This window comes from Muscardinus avellanarius, assembly GCF_963383645.1.
Source record: "Muscardinus avellanarius genome assembly, chromosome: 3".
Classification (NCBI taxonomy): Eukaryota; Metazoa; Chordata; class Mammalia; order Rodentia; family Gliridae; genus Muscardinus; species Muscardinus avellanarius.
The window spans coordinates 123,655,585-123,678,466 of NC_137788.1; the positions used below are offsets into that span (position 1 = coordinate 123,655,585).

At 40.4% G+C, this 22,882-nt stretch overlaps 1 protein-coding gene across 2 annotated transcripts in view; it reads right to left on the bottom strand.

Moving 5' to 3' along the window:
• Positions 1 to 22,882, bottom strand: part of ALDH1A2 (aldehyde dehydrogenase 1 family member A2) — a gene marked incomplete at both ends in the record, with an annotated part of 93,101 nt that overhangs the window by 40,190 nt on the left and 30,029 nt on the right. For both annotated transcript variants that reach the window (XM_080690376.1, XM_080690375.1), the window contains 3 exons: positions 10,949 to 11,078; positions 15,916 to 16,056; positions 16,177 to 16,281. In XM_080690376.1, coding sequence (XP_080546502.1) covers positions 10,949 to 11,078; positions 15,916 to 16,056; positions 16,177 to 16,281 — 376 coding nt within the window. The remainder of the gene's footprint in view (positions 1 to 10,948; positions 11,079 to 15,915; positions 16,057 to 16,176; positions 16,282 to 22,882) is intronic.

Genomic DNA, 22,882 nt, shown 5'->3' on the forward strand with positions numbered 1-22,882 from the left:
TTAGGATTTGACTTTTCATTTCCAGAAATGGGCAAAGTCTTTGTTTTTCGCTCAGTTGCCAACCCTTTGGGCACGTCATTAGAGTTCTTTTTTTCTCTTAAAAGCAGCCCCTCAGGGGAAGTGAAGACGCTCCGCTAAATACTCAAGGAAACATAATTCTTAGGGATGGGGATGAAGATGGGCAAGAGTGTGTGGGCTGGGGGACGGGAATTAATTAGGATGTCCATCATTATCTCTTAAAACATGTCTTAACCACAAATATTTATCATACAGAGCTGTTTTAACCAAATGCAAAGTCTACATTTTTATTTATTTATTTTTGGGGGTACTGGGAATTGAACCGAGGTGAATTCTACCACTGAGTTATACCCCCAGCCCTTTTTAATTTTTAATTTGAAAAAAGCTCTTGCGGAGGGTCTCCCTCTGTTGCTGAGGTTGGCCTCGAACCTGAATCTTCCTTGTCTCAGCCTCCCTACTGGGATTATAAGTGTGTGCCATATAAGGTAATGTCTTTTTAATGGCTGTATGTTATTCTATTGGCTTATTACTGTGAACTCTCCTGAGGGCCGTAGTGGCTGCTTTCAGACTGTTATTAGTAATGCTGCAAAGACTATTGTTTTAAATATCCTTGGCATCTGTGACGTTTCTTAATCAATGTGTATGTGAATTTCACATTTTCATAAATATATGCCAAATCACCTTTCAGAAGGGTTAAACAACTAATAATTCTCACAATATACCACATTTTCTATGCTTTAACAGTAGAGTTTTTCAAACATTTTAACGTCAGCCATCCTGCCAGCTGGCAAACGGCACTGCTCTGACACCCCCCCCCCCCCGGAGGAGGCTCAGGGGACCCGAGAGAGGAAAGCAGGGTCCGTGGGCACTGCGTGACCTGCAGCGGCCTCACCGCGTCCCACCTCATTTTTATTCATTTATTTTAAGCCCCTCTGCAAATTCTGCTAATCTGCCTGAAAGAAGTACCAGAGACTCTGAACAGTTTTTCATAATTTCAAAATGATTCATTAAGAACAAGAATACTGGTGTATTCATTCGAGTCACCCCTCCATGCCAGTCTGGTATGGAGCTGTGCCTAGCCTCTGTATTTCTATCTTTCTAATAAACTTCTTTAAATCTTAAAAAAAAAGAACAAGAATACTACACATTTCTATAGAACCTTGTAAAATATTTCACATGAATAGAATGGTTCGTGAAAAATAAAGCAACTCTCAGCCAAGCGTGGTGGCGCACGCTTGTCATCCCCGCGCTTGGGAGGTGGAGACAGGAGGATCGCACAGGTTCCAAGCCAGCCGCGCTGGCTTAAGAGACCCTGTTTCCAAATAAAAATATAAAATAGGTCTGGGAGTGTAGCCCGGAGGTAGAAGGGTTCCATCCCTAGTACCACCAAAAATTTAAAAAATAAGAAATTTTAAAAATAAAAATAAAGCAACTCTCATTATCAGTATTTTTAAGTGGTAAATCTATGCCATAGAGTGGTAAATTGTGGCCCCTGAACTTGGATCTGAGGCTCCACACTTGAAGTTCTTTACCCACAAAAACTGATGAATACCCATATAATGAGAGGGTAATACCCAGGAGTATGAATGGGGAAAAACCAATGGAAACCCTTGGAGAGATGATTCTCTGAAGTCCTGGACACAGGAAGCACGCACACTCTCCATATGCTACCTTAAGTTATAAAGGGAACAACAGAGTATAACAACTCCTCCTGGATGCGGAGACGAGACTGACAGACGGCCTCTCTCCCCATCACCTGGGCAGGCAGCGGCCATCCTTCCAATCTACATACCTACAGTGACGTGTAATGAGGACTCTTTTCTGTCTAGAAGAAATTGCTCTTAAAGGGGCTGATATCACAACATAGAGCTAGAAACAACTTTTGTGATGTGTTCCTATACCTCTTAAAACTAAATACTTCATTATACTATGATTTGGTTGAACTGTGGATAAACTTTTGCTCAGTATGTGTGCACAGAGCCACTTCTATAATTGTATTAAGGAAAGCCTTTGCCCCTAGAGATGAGTACAGAAAAAGACTCTTCTGTATTTGTAAAATATTAAGCCACTGCTCTATTTTTTGATGGAGGTTTGGGCAAATTTTACCCAGGAGAGATAGCAGTATTTAGTTAATTAGAACAATTTATTTAGATAATTCCTTTAAGGCAAACTCCTTAAGGCAGATTTTTATAGTGGATTAAAAAAATTTTAATGAGATATTTTTCTCCTCATAGGAATAACTGGAATTGGCACATTCTATAAATAAAGTACAGAGAGTGTTATCAGGCAATCTGTATAGTCAATAAAATCATAAAAATTCAAAATGTGTCCAAAATTAAGAAGAAATGTATCAGATAAAGAACTCAAACCTGAAATCACAAAACTAAGAGCATTTCAAGAATTGCAGCGGGGGGGAGCCGCAGAGTGGAGCGGCCTGCCGCGTCGCGGAACCGCCAGAGCGGCCGGAGTGGCCAGACCCGCGGTGCAGAGCAGCCGAAGCCGCGGTTCAGAGCAGCCGAGTAGAGCGGCCAGAACAGCCAAGCGGAGTGGCCAGAACAGCCGGAGCAGCCAGAGCCGCAGCGCGGATTGCCTGGAGCGGCCGCGCGGAGTGGCCAGAGCCGCGGAGTGGAGCGGCTGGAGCAGCCGGAGCGGAGCGGCCAGAACAGCTGAGCGGAGCGGCCAGAGCAGCCGAGCAGAGCGGCCAGAACAGCCGGAGCGGAGCGGCCAGAACAGTCGGAGCAGCCAGAGCCGCGTTGCGGAACGGCCGGAGCGGCCGGAGTGGCCAGACCCGCAGTGCAGAGCAGCCAGAGCCGGGCGCAGAGCGGCCGGAGCGGAGCGGCCTACATCTCCCCTAGCAGCACCAGGCTCCAGAGAGGAGGGAGACTCAAAACAGAGCTCAAATCCAGAGAGGAGGTACTTTGGCCTCGCGGCCTAGGACGCAGAAGCAGCGTCTTACTGCTGGCGGCAGTGGTGAGTTCACCGGACGGCCCTAGACCAATCCATTCAACCAGCCACCAGGAGCCTGAGAGGAGCGGAGCCTGAGAGGAGCGGTTGACAGCGAGCTGAGGTGAGCAGGTGCTGAACAGCCGGCGGCAGTCAGCAGTTTTGTTGGTGCAGGGAACATCTAAAGCTCCCAAGGGCCGAGCACAGCACAACTGGCAGGGACTCAGAGCGGAGTTCAAAACCAGAGAAGAAATACGCCGCATCACGGCCAAGGGCGTGGCAGTGGTGCCATATTGCCAGTGGCGGCAGCAGCGAATCCACCAAGTTCACTACAGCTCCATCAGCGCACTCAATAACCGTGAGTCAAATTGTGACCCCTAGGGAAGAAATCCCAGTACTGCGCTCCCAGGGACTTGCGCAGATAGTCTCCCTGGGTCGGAGATTTTAGCAGTGCAGCCCAGGGGGGGAGTGGCAGTGGCAGAGATATCATACCATAGTCACAACTCCCCACTGGAGAACGCCCAACTTGGCACTCCCCACGGTCTAAGCAGCCTTGATTGACTCCCTGGGTCTGAGACTTTGTGATACAAACCAGTTAAGGAGTAGTGGTGACTGAGATACCACAGACACGAGATCCAGAGCATCTTAAGTGAACTCGTAGTGACTCGGGGAAGAACCCAGAGAAGGCACAAACTTCCAAAATCATGGGAAAGAGAAATAACAATGGAGCAGTGAATGCCAACAACCCCACAACATCAGAATCTGATAACACAGAAATCCAAAGATCTCTAGAAGATCAAATTAGGAAAATAACTTTAGAAATAATAGAGGACTTTCGAAAAGAATTTAGAGAGAGTCAAAAAGAGATAAAGGATGCAATTAATGAAGTAAAGGCCTCAATCCAAAGTATAAACAACAGATTAGACCACATGGAGAATAGAATCTCGCTCCTTGAAGATGATCATTCTAAAAATGAACGCATAGTTTCTAATTTAGAAAAAAAAACCCGACAGCAGGAATCTGACATTGAAGAAATATGGGCCCATTTCAAGAGAGCTAACCTAAGAATAATTGGAATAGAGGAGGGAAAAGAAGGTGAAACCAAAGGGATCAACAATCTCTTCAAGGAAGTAATAGCAGAAAATTTTCCAAACATAGAGCAAGAGGTCGATACACAGATCCAGGAAACTTATAGAACTCCCTTTAGACAGGATCAGAGAAGAGGATCCCCACGCCACATAATTGTCAAAATGACTAATGTGGAAGCCAAGGAGAGAATCTTAAAGGCAACAAAAACAAAAGGCCACGTGACATACATACAGAGGCAAACCAATTAGAATCACTCCAGACTTCCCAAACCAAGTTATGAAAGCCAGAAGGGCTTGGAGTAACATATTCCAAACTCTGAAAGAAAACAACTTCCAGCCAAAAATTTCCTACCCAGCAAAACTATCCATCAAATTAGATGGGGAAATAAGAAGCTTCCATGACAAACAGCAACTGAAGGAATTTATGTCTTCAAAACCAGCGCTAGAGAAAATACTCAAGGAGATTAACTGCAAAGAGGAAATGGGTAATACACGCCAGAACCAAAGAAACAAGAATTCCCATCCAGCAGACAACTAAGCAAAGAAGAATAAACAGTATCTTAAACAGAAATAAGATCTTAACATGTTGGGAATTAAAAATTATCTCTCTATAATCACACTTAATGTAAACGGCCTCAACTCCCCAATAAAAAGACATAAAGTGGCAAAATGGATTAAAAGCCAGAATCCATCCATCTGCTGCTTACAAGAAACACACCTTACAAGTAAAGATAGGAACAAACTCAAGGTAAAGGGCTGGAGCAAGGTAATCCATGCTAATGGTACTCGAAGACAAGCAGGAGTAGCAACTATGATATCAGACAAGTTAGACTTCAAACCCAAACTTATTAGAAGAGACAAAGAAGGTCACATCTTACTGGTAAAAGGAATAGTCCAGCAAGAGGAAATAACAATAATCAACATCTATGCCCCAAACATAGGGGCAGCTACTTTCATAAATCAAACTCTTTGTGATATGAAGTCACACATAAATCCCAACACAATAATACTGGGAGACTTCAACACACCTCTCACAATACTAGACCGATCTTCCAGACAAAGGGTCAGTAAAGATGTCTCAGAACTAAAGAACACCATTAACCAAATGGACCTGTTGGACTCATATAGAATATTTCACCCAACTACAGCAGAGTTTACATTTTTCTCAGCTGCTCATGGAACCTTCTCCAAAATAGATCACATCCTGGGACACAAAATGAGCACTAGCAAATTTAAAAAATGTTACATACTTCCCTGTGTCATTTCAGACCATAATGGAATGAAACTAGAAATCAACTATAAGAAGACTCAGAGAAACAACATAAACATGTGGAGACTGAACACCACACTTCTGAATGAAGAATGGGTCATAGAAGATGTAAGAGGTGAAATCAAGAAATTTCTAGAAACAAATGAAAATAAAGAAACAACATATCAAAACCTCTGGGACACTTTGAAGGCAGTATTAAGAGGAAAATTTATAGCACTGAGTGCTCACATAAGAAAAACAGAAAATCTTCAAATAAATAGCCTTATGACACACCTCAAAGCCCTTGAAAAGCAGGAACAATTGAACCCCAAAGCCAGCAGAAGACGGGAAATTATTAAAATTAGAGCAGAAATTAACGAAATAGAGAATAAAAAAAAATACAGAAAATCAACAAAACTAAAAGCTGGTTTCTTGAAAAAATTAACAAGATTGATAAACCATTAGCCAACCTAACTAAAAAAAAGAGAGAATCAACCCAAATTATGAAGATAAGGGATGAAAAAGGAGACATTACTACTGACAGCGTAGAAATCCAGAGGATTATCAGAAACTACTTTGAAAAACTATACTCCAACAAAATGGAAAACCTGGAGGAAATCGACAACTTCCTAGATAAATACAACCTTCCTAAACTGAGTCAAGAAGATATAGAACACTTAAACCAACCAATAACAATTAAAGAGATTGAAACAGCAATAAAGAGCTTACCATCAAAGAAAAGCCCAGGACCAGATGGTTTCCCAAGTGAATTCTATAAAACCTTTATAGGAGAACTAATCCCAATACTACTCAAACTATTTCGGGAAATAGAAAAAACCGGGACTCTCCCAAATACATTCTATGAAGCCAACATCACACTAATACCCAAACCGAATAAAGACAGTTCAAGGAAGGAAAACTACAGGCCTATATCTCTGATGAACTTGGATGCAAAACTATTAAACAAAATACTAGCAACACGCATTCAAAACCACATCAAGAAAATCATTCACCATGACCAGGTAGGGTTCATCCCAGGGATGCAAGGCTGGTTCAATATACGAAAATCAATCCATGTAATTCATCATATAAACAGAATCAAAGACAAAAACCACATGATCATCTCAATAGATGCTGAAAAAGCATTTGATAAAATTCAACATCCATTTATGATAAAAACACTGCAGAGAATTGGAATAGAAGGAACATATCTCAACATTATTAAGGCAATCTACAATAAGCCCACTGCCAACATCATATTAAATGGGGAAAAACTTCAAGAATTCCCCCTAAAAACTGGAACGAGACAAGGATGTCCACTATCACCACTTCTCTTCAATATAGTACTAGAGACTCTAGCCAGAGCAATAAGGCAAGAAAAGGAAATCAAAGGAGTACAAATAGGAAAAGAAGAACTCAAGCTTTCACTATTTGCAGATGACATGATACTATACTTAGAAAACCCAACAAACTCAACCAAAAGGCTTATAGAACTGATCAACAAATTCAGCAAGGTATCTGGATACAAAAGCAATCTTAAAAAATCAGAAGCTTTCCTGTACACCAACCATAAATCCACTGAAAAAGAAATTCAGAAAACACTTCCACTCAGGATCTCCCACAAAAAAATAAAATACCTAGGAATAAACTTGACCAAGGAGGTAAAAGATCTCTACAAAGAAAATTATAAAACACTGAAAAAAGAAATCGAAGAAGATCTTAGAAGATGGAAAGACCTTCCATGTTCATGGATTGGCAGAATAAATATTATTAAAATGGCCATACTCCCAAAACTGATCTACAGATTTAATGCAATGCCCATTAAACTACCAAGATCATTCCTCACAGACATAGAAAAATCAGTCCTTAAATTTATCTGGAATAACAAAAAGCCCAGAATAGCCAAGGTAGTTCTCAGCAACAAAAACCACGCAGGAGGAATCACAATACCTGACTTTAAACTATACTACAAAGCCATTGTAATAAAAACAGCATGGTACTGGCAAAAGAACAGATATATAGACCAATGGAGCAGAATAGAAGACCCAGAAACAAGTCCACACACTTTCAGCCAATTGATTTTTGACAAAGGGGCCAAAAACATACACTGGAAAAAAGATAGCCTCTTCAACAAATGGTGTTGGCAAAACTGGTTAACCATATGCAGAAAATTGGATGTTAATCCCACTTTTTCACCCTGTACAAAAGTCAACTCACGATGGATCAAAGACTTGGAAATTAAACCAGAGACTTTGAAGCTCCTTGAAGAGGGCATAGGTCCAACACTACAACACATAGGCACAGACAAACATTTCCTCAACAAGACCCCAAAAGCACAACAAATTAAAAGGAGAATCAATACATGGGATTGCATGAAACTGAAGAGCTTCTGTTCAGCAAAGGAAACTATCAAGAATCTCAATCGAGAGCCAACAGAATGGGAGAAGATTTTTGCCACCTACACCACTGATAGAGGACTAATATCTAGAATATACAGAGAACTCAAGAAACTCAACACTAAGAAAACAAAACATCCAATAACAAAATGGGCAAATGAACTAAATAGACACTTCACAAAAGAAGAAATTCAAATGGCCAATAAATGCATGAAAAAATGCTCAACATCACTGGCAATCAGAGAGATGCAAATCAAAACTACCCTGAGATTTCACCTAACTCCAACTAGAATGGCCATCATTCAAAACACAAACAACAACAGATGCTGGCGAGGATGTGGAGAAGTGGGAACTCTAAGACATTGTTGGTGGGATTGCAAATTAGTGCAACCACTTTGGAAAACAGTATGGAGAATCCTCAGAAGAATGGGAACAAATCTACCATTTGATCCAGCAATACCACTGTTGGGTATCTACCCAAAAGAAAAGAAACCAAGCTATCAAACTAATGCATGCGTATCTATGTTCATAGCTGCACAGTTCACCATAGCCAAACTATGGAACCAGCCAAGATGTCCATCAACAGATGAATGGATTACAAAACTGTGGGATATGTACACAATGGAATTTTACTCAGCCATCAAAAAAAACTCAATTACATCATTTTCAGGGAAATGGATGGAGCTGGAGGACATTATGCTAAGTGAGATTAGTCAGGCACAAAAAATAAGAAATCAGATGCTTTCCCTAATATGTGAGAGTTAGGGAGAAATGGGTCATAGGAGGAACTCTTGGAAGAGCATCAGTAACTTTTAACTCTGTTTACATTGTCTTTGGATATACAATATTTTTTTATTTTTTAAGGGAGTTTATTTACCCTTTTGTTGCCTGTGCCATTGAAATCATATCCAAGAAATCACTTCCAATTTCAATGTTGTGAGGTTTTATGACCCAGATTTTCTTCTAAAAGCTGATAGTATTAAGATTTATATTTAGGTCCTTTATCTATTTTGAGTTAATATTTGTATATGTGTTAGGTAAGGGTCCAATTTTATTATTTTTCATTTATTATTATTTTTCAACAATATTTAGTTAAAAGACTAGTATTTCCTCCACCAAAAGTTCATGGAAACCTTGTCAAAAATAACTTGACAATGTATGGAAGAATTTATCTCTAGGCTTTTATTTAGCTCCAATGGTTTATATATCTGCCTTTAGAACAGTACTACACTGTTTCAATTATTGTAGCTTTATATGGTTTGAAATCAGAAAATATACATCTTCTAGCTTTGTTCTTCTTTGAGACTTTTTTGGGTATCTAGAGCCCATATTCCATATCAGGATAGATTTTTTTTTCTGAAAAATAAATAAATAAATGTATGATAGTTTCACCTAAAAAAAAAAAAAAGAAAAAAAATATTCTCTGGTAAGAAAGAAAGCAAAAAGAAATATTGAAATGTTATCTTTAAGTCATCAAAAGTTTGGTACCAGACAAATGAAACTGTTATGTGAGATTATCAATGTTAATATTGTATAAATTGCTATAATACTAGATGTCAACCACTAAGCCAAGCGTGGGAAGGAGGGATGGGGAGGGAATGGGGTGGGGATCGGGTAGGGGCTAACTGGGCGATGTGTGCATGTATGTCTACAAAAGTATCTTATTTATACCACTATGATGTATGAATACATTGCACCAATAAAAAATAAATTTAAAAAAAAAAAGAATTGCAGCAAATTATATATATATATATATATATATATATATTGAATTTATTCAATAGTATAAAAATCTGTAACATAGTTTAGTGAATGAAAGGTAATTTTGTCTCTAATATTCATACAGAATCACCTTTCTGTAATTCTAGCAGCCCTGTTGATGATCCCAGTATTACAACTAGACCAATGAAAACCAATGATCCCATTACGCATCCTCATGGATTTCTGTGCATACTGACACCACACAGACCTCTGATAAACTCTGTAAGTGCCTATACAAATGATTAAACTTTACATTAGCAAGAAGCGGCACTAGTGCTGTTCTCCCCAAAAGTCTAAGAAGTTATCTGAATGATAGCTCTACCACTGTTCCATTCCACGGTCATAAGGACAGTCGCGCTTTACATCTCTGGACTTGGTTTCTTTGTCTATAGAGGAGGTGACTGGCCTTAGTGAATGGAAGGTAATACCCAGGGGCATTAGACCTTTTTATTTTTTTAATTTGAAACAGATCTTACTAAATTACTGAGGGTCTTGAAAAATTGTTGAGGCTAGCCTCGAACCTGCAATCCTCTTGATTCAGCCTCCCAAGTACCAGGATTACAGCCATGTGCCACCAAGCCTGGACTGTGATGCGTCTTAAGGAGAAAATACATTTGTTTGATCAGATTCATCCAGGCATGAGCTAATAGCGCTGTTGCCTGTTTGGCCATGAATTTAATATTTATATGTCAACAATGTATATTAAAGAAAAGGCCTTTCAATAGAAAATCACAAAAAACAAGGTTATATTCTGCATGGTGACAAAAATGTTCTGACTAGAAGTTCACAAGAACTTGCCCTGCGTTTCCACCAGGAGCAATAGCTCAGTATTCACTATGTTGTTGTCCATGGCAAGGTTTTAGAGCATAGCTACCAGCAATAATGAGAGTCAACTAACCGTATATTGATCTGAAAATCTGCAGAGGGGCGAAGACCTCACCAAGGCAAATGGCCTCTTCACCACCACCCTCCTCCCTGCTACACCAGTTTCCGTAAGAAGGTTTACAATGGGTTAGACGGAACAAACGCGGGTTTGAATCTCAGACCTGCCATGGACTAGCCAAGTGGCCTTACTTAAGACACTCGACCCTTACTGTTTCATGACTTTCCTGTAAAATGGTCATAATACTTCTTAAATTTACTGTCAGCCGGGCGTGGTGGCGTGAGCTTGTAATCCCAGCACTTGGGAGGCTGAGACAGGAGGATAGCACAGGTTCAAAGCCAGCCTCAGCTACTTAGTGAGGCTCTCAGCAACTTAGTGAGACCCCTGTTTCCAAATAAATTATAAAATAGGTCTGGGGGTGTAGCCCAGAAGTAGAAAGCCCGGGGGTTCCGCCCCCAGTGCCACAAAAAAAAAAAAAAAAGCTTTTGAGGCCTGAGTTTCCTCCGCTGCTCAGCTCCAGCTCTCGAAGCGTATCATCTCTGTGTTATATGAGTCTTGTTTCTGGTGGAGTCTTGCATTCCCCTTTCCGACATATTCAGATTCCACACACCTACAGGAATGGTCATTCCGTGAATTTTATCAGCCCAGCCCGCGTAGTATCGCAGAGTTTTGATGACACCTTGTAAATCCACGTAAAACGCCTGCAGGAATGGTTTGCCACCGTTGAGGGACTCCATGGTCTGTAGGAAAAGAAATAAAGAGGAGTTTATTCCTAGCACTCCCCAGTGATACATTAAATTGTTTCCGGAGCAAAAGGCAAAAGAGAAAAAGGAAGAGAGGTAATACCAGTTAATGTGAATGGTGACACAAACTTGTCCAACTCTGATTTCTCAAAAGAGATTTCTCGTATTACAAGTTTGGTTGAGTTTCTAGTAAAAACCACAGTGAGTATATGTGTACAATGTTCTTATGCCTGTGTGTTTTCAGTAGCTCCTATCCAAATTCATAAAAACATTATTCCTTTGATGATAAAGAAATTGTCTACTGTTCAAACAGCTTCTGTTATTTTAATAACCAGAGCTGAGTGGGGATTTATTTTTTTCATCTGAATCAATAGATAAATGAAGACATGAGCTTTTTATGCAATTGGTGGTATATAAAGTTTTTTCCACTGCTACAATACCCATGCTGAGAAATGAAATATTCACAGAGCACAATAAGTTTACTTATAACCACCAAAGAAACAAGCTCTCCTCTTAGGGAAGCCCAGACTTTAACAACCTAAAGGCTTGGTTTTTTTTTTTTGGTGGGGGGGGGGCATTCATGTTAACAACCATTATCTATTAAGAGTAAAATAACTGCTAGGCGTGATGGCGCACACTTGTAATCTCAGTACTTGGGAGGCTGAGACAGGAGGACCGCAGGTTTGCAGCCAGCCTCAGCTACTTAGTGAGGCCCTCTGCAACTTAGTGAGACTCTGTTTCAAAATAAAGAATAAAATTGGGCTGGGGGTGTAGCTCAGAGGTAATATGCCCCTGGGTTCAATCCCCAGTAATGCAAAAAAAAAAAAAAAGAGAGAGAGAGAAAGAGAGAGAGAGAGAGAGAGAGAGAGAGAGAGAGAGAGAGAGAAATATCTGATTCAGTTCATAAAAATAGGAATATAAGCAGATTTACATTCTAGACATATTGTTTTAAATGACATGTTCCTAAACTGATTGTTTGCAACTAAAACAATAATAAATGAATATAATAGAAAAAGAATATTCCGATGTGCGAGATATTGAAGATAGAAGTTTAAAAAATTAAATAAATAAAAACATGTTTATAATTTGATGTTTTTCTGTATACGGACATTTTATAACACATGCTAGTGTAAAAATTACTTAATCACTGATAAAGCTAAATTTTAAATATTCTTCATTCAATAGGATGGAAATATTTACAATATTTCAGTTTATCTATTTACTAAATGTACAAAATGAAACATCTAAAAATCATATTACCTGTAACTGTGTACTGGCTCACCTTTATTAAAGGGAATCAAGTTATTTTCCAGCACTTTCTAGATCATTTATCTGTTCATAAGATGGCATTACCTTCTCCATCCCCTAACACCACTCAGAGAGAAGAAGAACCAATAATCAACAGACTCTATGAGGGCTCCCTAAGGGTCCCCGTGAGGGCCGACACCAAATCCACTAAGAACTGCCAGCGCCATGTCAAGCTCATTATGCTTATTTTTTATTTATTTTTTATTTATTTTTTATTTATTTTTTATGGAACCCATGGGCATTCTACCTCCAAGCTATGCGACTTGCCCTATTTTTTTTTTTAATTCTTTATTTTTGAAGCAGGGTCTCATGAAGTTGTGGAGAGCCTCACTGAGTTGTGCTGAGGCTGTCTGCGAACCGCGATCCTCTGGTCTCTGGTCTCAGCCTCCCAAATGCTGGGATTACAAGCGTGTACCACCATGCCCGGCTTATGTTTACTTTAGATGGAGTAATAATTTCCATCAGGAGCTCCCTCTTGGTCTCAGAGTCTACCTCTCACTAAAAATACTTCTCCCATGGCTTGGAATATTTGAAAGTTGGAAATCTCATTTAATTGTGTGTGTGTGTGTGTGTGTGTGTGTGTGTGTGTGTGTGTGTTACTGGGGATGGAACCCAGAGGCTTTCTACCTCCAGGCTACACTCCCAGACCCATTTTCTATTTTATTTGGAAACAGGGTCTCACTAAGTTGCTGAGAGCCTCACTAAGTAGCTGAGGCTGGCTTCAAACCTGTATGATCCTCCTGTCTCAGCCTCCCAAGAGCGGGGATTACAAGCGTGTGCCACCACACCCGGCTCAGCCCTAATTTTTATTCTTTATTTTGAAACAAGTTCTCACCAAGTTGCTGAGAGCCTCACTAAGTAGCTGAGGCTGGCTTCAAGCCTGCACAACCCTCCTTTCTCAGCCTCCCAAGTGATGGAATTACAAGCATGCGTCACCATGCCCGGTGGAAATCTCGTTTAACTGGGATGGGAAGTAAGATTTGGTCTCAGAGAGAGACATATGGATGAAAAATGGGGACAATTTATTTTATAGGAAGCTATAAAAATAAACTATATCATCTTCTAGTAGATGCTATTAATCCAATGTTTCAATTATTATATATATGTAATTCAGACATTACTATCTATGTATCCTTGTCTACCATTTATGTACTAGGAATTATGCTAAGAAGACAAAAAATGAGTAATTAGCTGGACGTGGTGGCCCGTGCTTCTAGTCCCAGCACTTGGGAGGCTGAGACAGGAAGATTGCACAGGTTCGAGGCCAGTCTCAGCTACTTAGTGAGGCTCTCAGCAACTTTGTGAGACCCTGTTTCCAAATAAAATATAAAATAGGTTTGGTATTGAGTATAGCCCGGAGGTAGAAAAGCCCCTGGGTTCCACCCTCAGTACCACCAAAAAATAAAAATAAAAATAAAAAATTTTTATTCTTGCCGGACATGGTGGTGCACGCTTGTAATCCCAGCATTTGGAAGGCTGAAAAAGGAGGATTCGGGTTCACGGACAGTCTCCGTAAGGCTACTTAGTGAGGCTCTTTGAAACTCAATGAAATTCTGTTTTAAAATAAAGACTAAAGAGCCGGGCGTGGTAGTGCATGCTTGCAATCCCAGTACTTGGGAGGCTGAGACTGGAAGATTTAATCGGCTACTTACTGAGGCTCTCAGCAATTCAGTGAGACTCTGTTTCCAAATAAAGAACAAAAAATAGGGCTGGGAGTATAGCTCGGAGGTAGAATGCCCCTGGGTTTCATCCCTAGTACTGCAAAAAAAAACAACTAAATTAAGAATAAAAAGTTATTCTTAATATTCTTAAGGAAATTATAATCCAGCAATGAGGAAAACACAAACATGACACACCATTGTTCTCCAAGTGTCTTGTGAACCTCCAGGAAGTGCAGGAAAAAGCTCCTTCACTATAAAGCATCTTTCTTATAATAAACATTTTGTTAGATTTTTTTTTTTAGGCACTGGGGATGGAACCCAGGGGCATTGTACCTCTGAGCTACACCCCCGGCCCTATTTTTTTATTCTTTATTTGGAAACAGGGTCTCACTGAGTTGCAAAGGGCCTCACTAAGTAGATGAGGCTGTCCGAGAACCATGATCCTCCGGTCTCAGTCTCCCAAATGCTGGGATTACAAGCGTGCGCCACCACGCCCGGCTTGGTAGATTATTTTTAAAGACAATTAAGTGTGACATAAATAAGCCAGATTCCCCAGCCATCTTCATAAAGGAATCAATTTTGTTTCCATACTCTGAGTGGAGAGGGAAGAGCCATGGTAGAAGAACACTCAGGAAGGACACTAACGCTTCTTCCCCTAAAGCAAGTCCAACAATAGCCTGTTTCCCAAAGCAGGAGAAAGGATATGGTACTCATGGCATCCAAGCCACGACAAGGAAGCCCTGGATAGTAAATTATCAACTGTCATCCAGGGGGCGATGTAAAGTGCATGCATTCCTAAATGGCACAAGATTCCAAAATAGATGTATTCTCTAAGAAATTGACAGTTAATTAATTAATTATTGTACTGGGGATGGAACCCAGGGGCATTCTACGTCTGAGCTACACCCCCAGCCCGACTTTTTATCCTTTATTTTGAAACGATCTCACTGAGTTGCAGAGGGCCTCACTATGTAGCTAAGGCTAACCATGAACTGTGATCCTCCTGTCTCAGCCTCCCATGTACTGGGATTACAAGCGTTTGCCACCACGCCTGGCTGACTTTTATTTTTAGAAGAGGAACAACAAAACCCACTAGGGCAAGAGTAGTTCCTTATATGAGAAAAAATGATTGTTCCAGTGAAAAAAAGTTACTGCCCCTTGCTGACTCTCCTTTCTGTCAGTCCCAGAAATGGCGGACAACAGCAGAGTGCAGGCGAGGTCCGTAAGGTGACCTCTGCTGCTGAAGACTTCTCCAGCCATGAGCAGCTGCCTCTGGGCAGGGGAAGACGGGTCCTGCTGATTCTCAAAGAGTCGTTAGTGTCTCTCCTGTCCTTGGTGGATTTTACTTTGTTTGTCAAGGGAGTTGGAGGTGTGAGAAAGGAAGATCCTCCTTCCCTGTCATAGGATGCTATGATTTTTCTTCAAAATGCAGTGAGAATAGCCGGGCGTGGTGGCGCACGCTTGTAATCCCAGCATTCGGGAGGCTGAGATGGGAGGATCGGGGTTCGCGGACAGCCTCAGCTACTTAGTGAGGCCCTCTGCAACTCAGTGAGACCAGGTTTCAAAATAAAGAATAAAAAAATAGGGCAAGGGGTGTAGCTCAGAGGTTGAATGCCCCTGGGTTCCACCCCCAGAACCCACACCCCCCAAAAAATGCAGTGAGAATAAACACTAGGCTGATCCCAGACGGTGCCTGATCTCAAATCCAAGCACCTCTCGTTTTTCCCGTGTACTATGCACTCCCTCACTTTCCCCTTCCGGGCTCTATCTGCTTCACAGTATATTTTCAGAGAGAATAAGGAACCCAAATTCCAGTGGAACGGTAAAGCTGGAGAGAAGAATGGCTGTTTTCTTAGGTTACTTACTGCAAGAAATGCCCTGTCTCGTTCCACCAAGTCCGCGAGCTTGTCCAACAGACGTCCTCTTTCTGAAGCGTCCATCCTTCTCCACACTGAGCCAAGAGAGAAGGCGAGGCGGGCCGCCTGCACTGCTTTGTCTACATCTGCCTGTGGGAGAGGAGGGGGCATGGCTGAGGGAAGCCTCCAAGTGGAGGGCGAGCCGCCCCGCGCCATGCCGACAGCACACGCCGCCCGCGGCTGAGCGTGGATGTTTTCTAAGACGGTTACCTTGTCTGCTTCCTGAACATCGCACACCTGCTCTCCTGTGGCTGGATTGTAGACGGGGAACACTCTCCCACTCTCTGAATCCTGCCACTCGTTGTTAATGAAGATCTGAAGGAGGAGACAACAGAACGGGACCTGTGACACGGGTGCCATGTTCTTACATCATCCCAGATGAGCCTCAGTAGTACAAATCTATATCAAATATCAGGCTCTAGAAAATGTCCCCCAATTTTTTCCTTCCCGTTTTTTCCCGGACCTGCTAAAACAATGCACCCACATCTTTTCCTAAAGACTTTTTAGGATAAAGGGAAAGAAAATGTCTCAAATGTCTTGAGCACACACAGGACAACCTAGCAAGTGTATCATGTCTGGCACTTTCCACTCTGCATTTCGCAAAAATGATTAACACGATGTGTTCATGTAAGTAAGACATACTTAGGTATTTCTAGGCAGAGAAAAGGCAAAGATGCTTCAAACAGTTCCAGTGCTCCTGGGTCTCATATTCTCTACTAGTTTATTAAGTACAACAACTCGGTGAGGCCAGACTCAGTTCCAATGAGAAAAGCAAGAGACCAGGAGGCTGAGCCTCAAGAAGCAAGTTCTCGTCCTGCCTTGCTTCCAAGGACCACGTTCTCTGCCCTCTCCATGACGTCCAGAGCTACTCAGACATCGTGTGTACTATGCACTCCCTAGCTTCCCCTCATACACAGATGCGCTTGACATCTAAGCCCAAACTAAAAGTACATCTCTCAGACTCTGGGTCTAGTAGTCCTTTTCACTGTATTTAGCAAAATTTTCAGTAGCTCATAAATGATAATACTAAGAAAATGGGTTTTATCCTATTAAAAATAAGTTTCTGCCAGGCGTGGTGGCGCACGCTTGTAATCCCTGCGCTTGGGAGGCAGAGACAGGAGGATCGCGCAGGTTCGAAGCCAGCCGCGCACGCTGGCTTAGGAGACGTTTCCAAATAAAAATGTAAAACTAGGTCTGGGAGTGTAGCCCGGAGGTAGAAGGGCTTCCAGGAACCCCAGTACCACCAAATAATAATAATAATAATAATAATAATAATAATAATAATAATGAGGAGGAGGAGGAGGAGGAGGAGAAGAAGGAGAAGGAGAAGGAGAAGGAGAAGGAGAAGGAGAAGGAGAAGGAGAAGGAGAAGAAGAAGAAGAAGAAGGAGAAGAGGAAGAAGTTGTTTTTTTTCTTTGACTTTTGACAAGTCTCTGTCTACTCATGTGAAGCACAATATGACCTCCAGGTAACAGAAGAAGTAAATTAAGGGGTGAGTTGCATCAATAATTTCCTTCTGTGGTGTATCAGATTTAAGGAAGAAGTCTTGCCTATGTTTCTTGTTCCTTTTATTCACTGTATGACTGAATCAAACTTCTTAGCCACTGAAATAACACGAGGGTGCACTAGATCCAAGTTTAGCTTTTAAGTTTCTTTGGAGAGCACTTTTACTTGAAAAGTTTGATATTTCATTACTTCCATTATTTCTTAGAGGCTTCTCAAAAGTCAAAGAGAAGAAACTTATTTTTAATAGGATAAAACCCATTTTCTTAGTATTATCATTTAGGTCAATGGTCATTTTTAAAAATCCAAGATGTAATATACAATCAAAATTGAGCGTGGTGGCACACGCTTGTAATCCCAGTACTTGGGAGGCTGAGACAGGAGGATTGCAGGTATGATGATGATGATAATGATGGATCAAAGTGATTATACATTTTCTACATCTCGACACCGTTTGCTATCTTATTATCCTAGGAATTGTTTCATCACCACTCAATTATATCCAGCCATATTTTAAAATCCAAAACGATAAGAAAACCAGAAGTCATGGAATTATAGAAATGAATAAATAAGTCACCACTAGTACATCATCCTTCTTGTTTCTGTGTTGTCAAAGTAATATATTTCAAGAAGGTATAAAACAAGTTCAGAGACATTATCTTCATCCAGAGACATATTCTTTTTTAGTTTTCGTTAACATGGTTAAGAACTCAGAATTTTAATTATCTCCCTGTTATGGGAAAGAAAGGAAAATTAGCAAAAGCATTTCATAATTATTATATGGGTGAGAAAACGGAGGCAAAGACACAGAAGCACTTCAGACCCCAGTGAGGCCAAGCTATGCACATGAGCAGGATCTTGGGCTACAGGGCTCTAGGCTAAGTAAATGTCCTCAAACTCTAATCAAAGAAGCAATAGTATGTTTATATAAAAAAAAACCAGGACAATCTAATCCTTTTGTCATTCAATAGGCAGGATTTCACAATTCAATATTTTCACCAAGGGCCTGGGCCATCTTATTTTAGTAGAAAGATATGACAATTCTTGCCAGGCGTGGTGGTGCACACTTGTAATCCCAGTACTTGGGAGGCTGAGACAGGAGGATCGCAGGTTTGGGGCCAGCCTCGGCTACTTAGTGAGGGCCTGTTTCAAAATAAAGAATAAAAAATAGGGCTGATGGTATTGTTCAGAGGTTGAATGCCCCTGGGTTCAAACCCCAGTTCTTCAAAATAAAAAGATATGACAATTCTTTTATATTTTGTGGTATTGGTGAATAAAAGTTTACTTGATATGACTCATAAATGATTAAAAAATGCTAAAGTAGGTATACTATATATGAGTGATTTGAGGGACAAGTATTGTGAATAAAAATGTTCATTCCGTTGATCAACATAATTGACATCTGTAAAACTGAAAATATTTGTATAATTATAGAACAAAAAGTTGGCTATACCCTTTCTACATAACTATGAGCTTTCAAACGTTTTAACAGTATTACATTGTGATAATGCAAGAAGAACCAGAGACCTAGTAGAAATTTATTTAAAATCTAGAATCAGTATTTATGACAAACTAAATGTTTTAGGTTCATAATGACAGCTGAATCTCAGTACTTGGGAGGCTGAGAAGGGAGGACCGCAGGTTTGAGGACAACCTCAGCAAGCAGTAAGACTCTCCTCAACCTAGCAAGACCCTGTTTCCAAATAAGAAATAAAATTGCACTGACAGCTTGAAAGTAGAATGCCTTAATAATTAATAATAATAATAATAATAATAATAATAATAGTAGGAATTACAGCTGAGAATCAGTTAGTTGCCTTCAAAAGAGATGCCACATTTGTAACATATACCTGCAAAACTAGGCAAATTGGTTTGCTATGCTCAGGTCGTGTGTGTGTGTGTGTGTGTGTGTGTGTGTGGTACTGGGGGTGGAACCCAGAGGCTTTCTACCTCCGGGCTATACTCCCAGACCTTTTTTATATTTTATTTGGAAACAGGGTCTCACTAAGTTGCTGAGAGCCTAAGTACCTGAGGCTGGCTTCGAACCCGTGCGATCCTCCTGTCTCAGCCTCCCAAGCGCGGGGATTACAAGCGTGCGCCACCACGCCTGGCTCATTTGTTGTTTTTACCATCCCTTTATTCTTACATCTATAAATAGTCATAAAATAAAAATTTAAAAACAGTTTTAAAGGGCCCATTGGAAACATAGTAAATGTGATGGTTATTTTTCCTTGTATGCAAAATATTGAGATTTTTTTTACTATGTCATTGTTTTTATAGACCGAGCCTTTAAAAATGACATCTAAAAAATCGTACTGACAATATTGTTGGTATGTGAAATGACAAACGTACCCACGATATTTGAATGTTTTCGGCGTGTCAAGTAATCTCACAAGTTTCCAGTTCTGTCTATGGCATTTTTCTCTGACCAGGTCTCCATGAAAAAAAATGGCTTACGTTAGGGATGTGGCAGAAAAAGTACGAAATCAGGCTTAGAATATTATGATGCCAGAAATCGAGTAGATGATCAAAAATTGCTGGGGACATATTGACCCAGGAGCCAATATAAAGAGGCTCCCAAGGAGCTAATACTGAGACAATTTAAACAACAAAATAAATAATAATAGTAATGAATACGCCCATACAAAGACAAAGGCATCTTAAGAGTTCATAATATAATTTTTGAATAAATAGAGGACAAGGAAAAGCTCTTTCCAGTAAAATTCCAAATAATAAATGCAAAGGGATTATGGAATTAGATGTTCACCATTTGGCAAACATCACAGTAATAATGGCTGTAGGCAAAAGTCATCAGTGAACGGCAAAATTAGTATGCATAAGTAAAACAAAACCCGGGATTTGTGCGGACACAGAATGCCCCCAACTTGGAGACCAGTATGCAGTATCATAGTGAAAGCCTCTTTCTTTTCTTTTCTTTTCTTCTTTTCTTTTCTTTCTTTCTTTTTTTTTTTTTTTTTTTTTTGCGGTACTGGGGATGGAACCCAGGGGCATCCTACCTCTGAGCTATACCCCCAGCCCTATTTTTTATTCTTTATTTTGAAACAGGGTCTCACTGAGTTGCAAAGGGCCTCACTAAGCAGCTGAGGCTGGCTGTGAACCAGGATCCTCCTGTCTCAGCCTCCCAAATGCGGGGATTACAAGCGTGCACCACCACGCCCGGTGATCCTATTTCAATATACAAAATATGGGGATGTGGTTCAGTGGTGGAAAAATCCTGGGTTCAGTCTTGAGTACCACATGCACACATATAAAAAGAAAAAAGATAAAAAAAACCCTGGATGTTCATGTAGTCTCAAAGTATCTCCCCTCAAGATATTTATTAATTACAGAGGGAAAAGTAGTAACTTTACATTAGGAAGATTTAGCAGACATCACCTTAATCAAGTGGTCAAAGTTGACATTACCAGTAATTGTCAAACTAACCTCACAGGATCCTATTAGAATACACTGAGAGGGACACAAGGTCATTTCTGTGAATTCTTACTCAACATCCATAACTGAATTTAATCATGAGAAAACAGCAGGAAAATTCAATATTTTGCACATCCTAAAAAAATAACTTGCCATACTTTAAACTAAAAACAAAACTTTAAAAAACTGTCTCAATGGCCAGGCATGGTGGTACACGCTTGTGATCCCAGTACTTGGGAGGCTGAGACGGAAGATCGCAGTTTGCAGACAGCCTCAGCTACTTAGCGAGGCCCTTTGCAACTCAGTGAGACCAGGTTTCAAAAATAAAAAGACTAAAAAAATAGGGCTAGGGGTGTAGCTCGGAGGTACAATGCCTTTGGGTTTCATTCCAGTAACACACACACACAAAAAAAAAAACAACCTGTCTCAATGAGACACAAAAATTATTAAATGTGTCATATAGCCATGGATTAGCTCCTGGACCAGAAAAAACAAAGATATTATTGGGACACTGGGTGAAATTTGATTAGAATCTTTAGATAAGATAATAATACTGTACAATGTTAATTTCCTGTACCAAAGTTAATTTCCTAGTTTTTACTGCTGTGGTGTACTAATAGTAGGACATTTGGGCAATATGGGTGAAGAGTGCTTTTTCTTGCAAATTTTCTTGCAAATATAAAATTATTTCAAAATTAAAAGTATAAAAAAGGAAGTTTAAAATTTAGCATGGATTTTAGTGTTTGTTGAATTACATATTAGGCATAAAGAAAAATGTGTGGACTTTTGTACTCTAGAATACTTTGAAAGTAGAAAAGATAGCTGACCCAATGTTTGACAGCTGCTGTTTCTTCATTTGTAGAAATATACAAGTATTACTTGCAATATTATATAATTATTCTGTGAAGCTGTAATGAAGGCAAAAGAAACAGATGGCTCATGACCGGGGCACCTGTGTGCTCTAGCTTTCTAAAAGGACAGGACAGATCAGCCCGTGAACCTTACTCTTACGGTGGTGGTGAGGACTTGTCCCCGGACGTTTTCTTGGTTGTCAGTATTAAAGACATGATGCATATGGCAGGCACTTAGTGCTAACTGGAGTAGAACGTCTGCTGGGAAGGACATGAATCACTGTCTATCATCTTTCCTGATAAGATTAGGAATACAATACCTCCTATGCCAAGATAAAATCTGAACACACTTAAAAATGAAGACTACATCTGGGCAACAGATTTTTCTTATGTTGCATTTAATATATACAAAAAGGTATGTGTAAAATAGACGTTAAGGCTGGGCATGGTGGCGCACACTTGTATGTAATCCCAGTGCTTGGGAGGCTGAGACAAGAGAATTGCAGGCTCGAAGCCAGCCTCAGGCTGAGACAGGAGGATCGTGGTTTGCGGACAGCCTCAGCTACTTAGTGTGGCCCTCAGCAACTTAGTGAGACCCTGTTTCCAAATAAAGTATAAAATAGGGCTGAGGGTATAGCCCAGAGGTAGAAAGCCCCTGGGTTCCACCCCCCCAGTACCAAAAAAAAAAAAATAGATGTTAAGATCCATCATCTTAAAACATGCCATGGGTGCTCCATTCAGGCACTGGAAGGTTGTGGCATCACTGAAGCTACATGTATGTTCTCCCTGATCCTGTATTCCAACTTGGACTTCTCTGCCCATAGAGTAACCAATCTACTGAACTTTTCATTTACTTATTCTTAGTTATTTTCTTTCTCTTTTTTCCCCTAATGTACAAATTATTGGATGTGGGTTTCTATATATAGGTCTATTTTATTAAGCTTGTGACATGTATTCTTTGGCCATCTTGATCATTTAACTTTTTCTCTGTTGAGAAAGCCATGTTAAAATTTCCCACCTTGGTGGTGGATTTTTGAATGCCTTAGCTCCATTATTTTTACCTTGATCATAGGGGTGTGTGTGTGTGTGTGTGTGTGTGTGTGTTACTGGGTATTGAACTCAGGAGCATT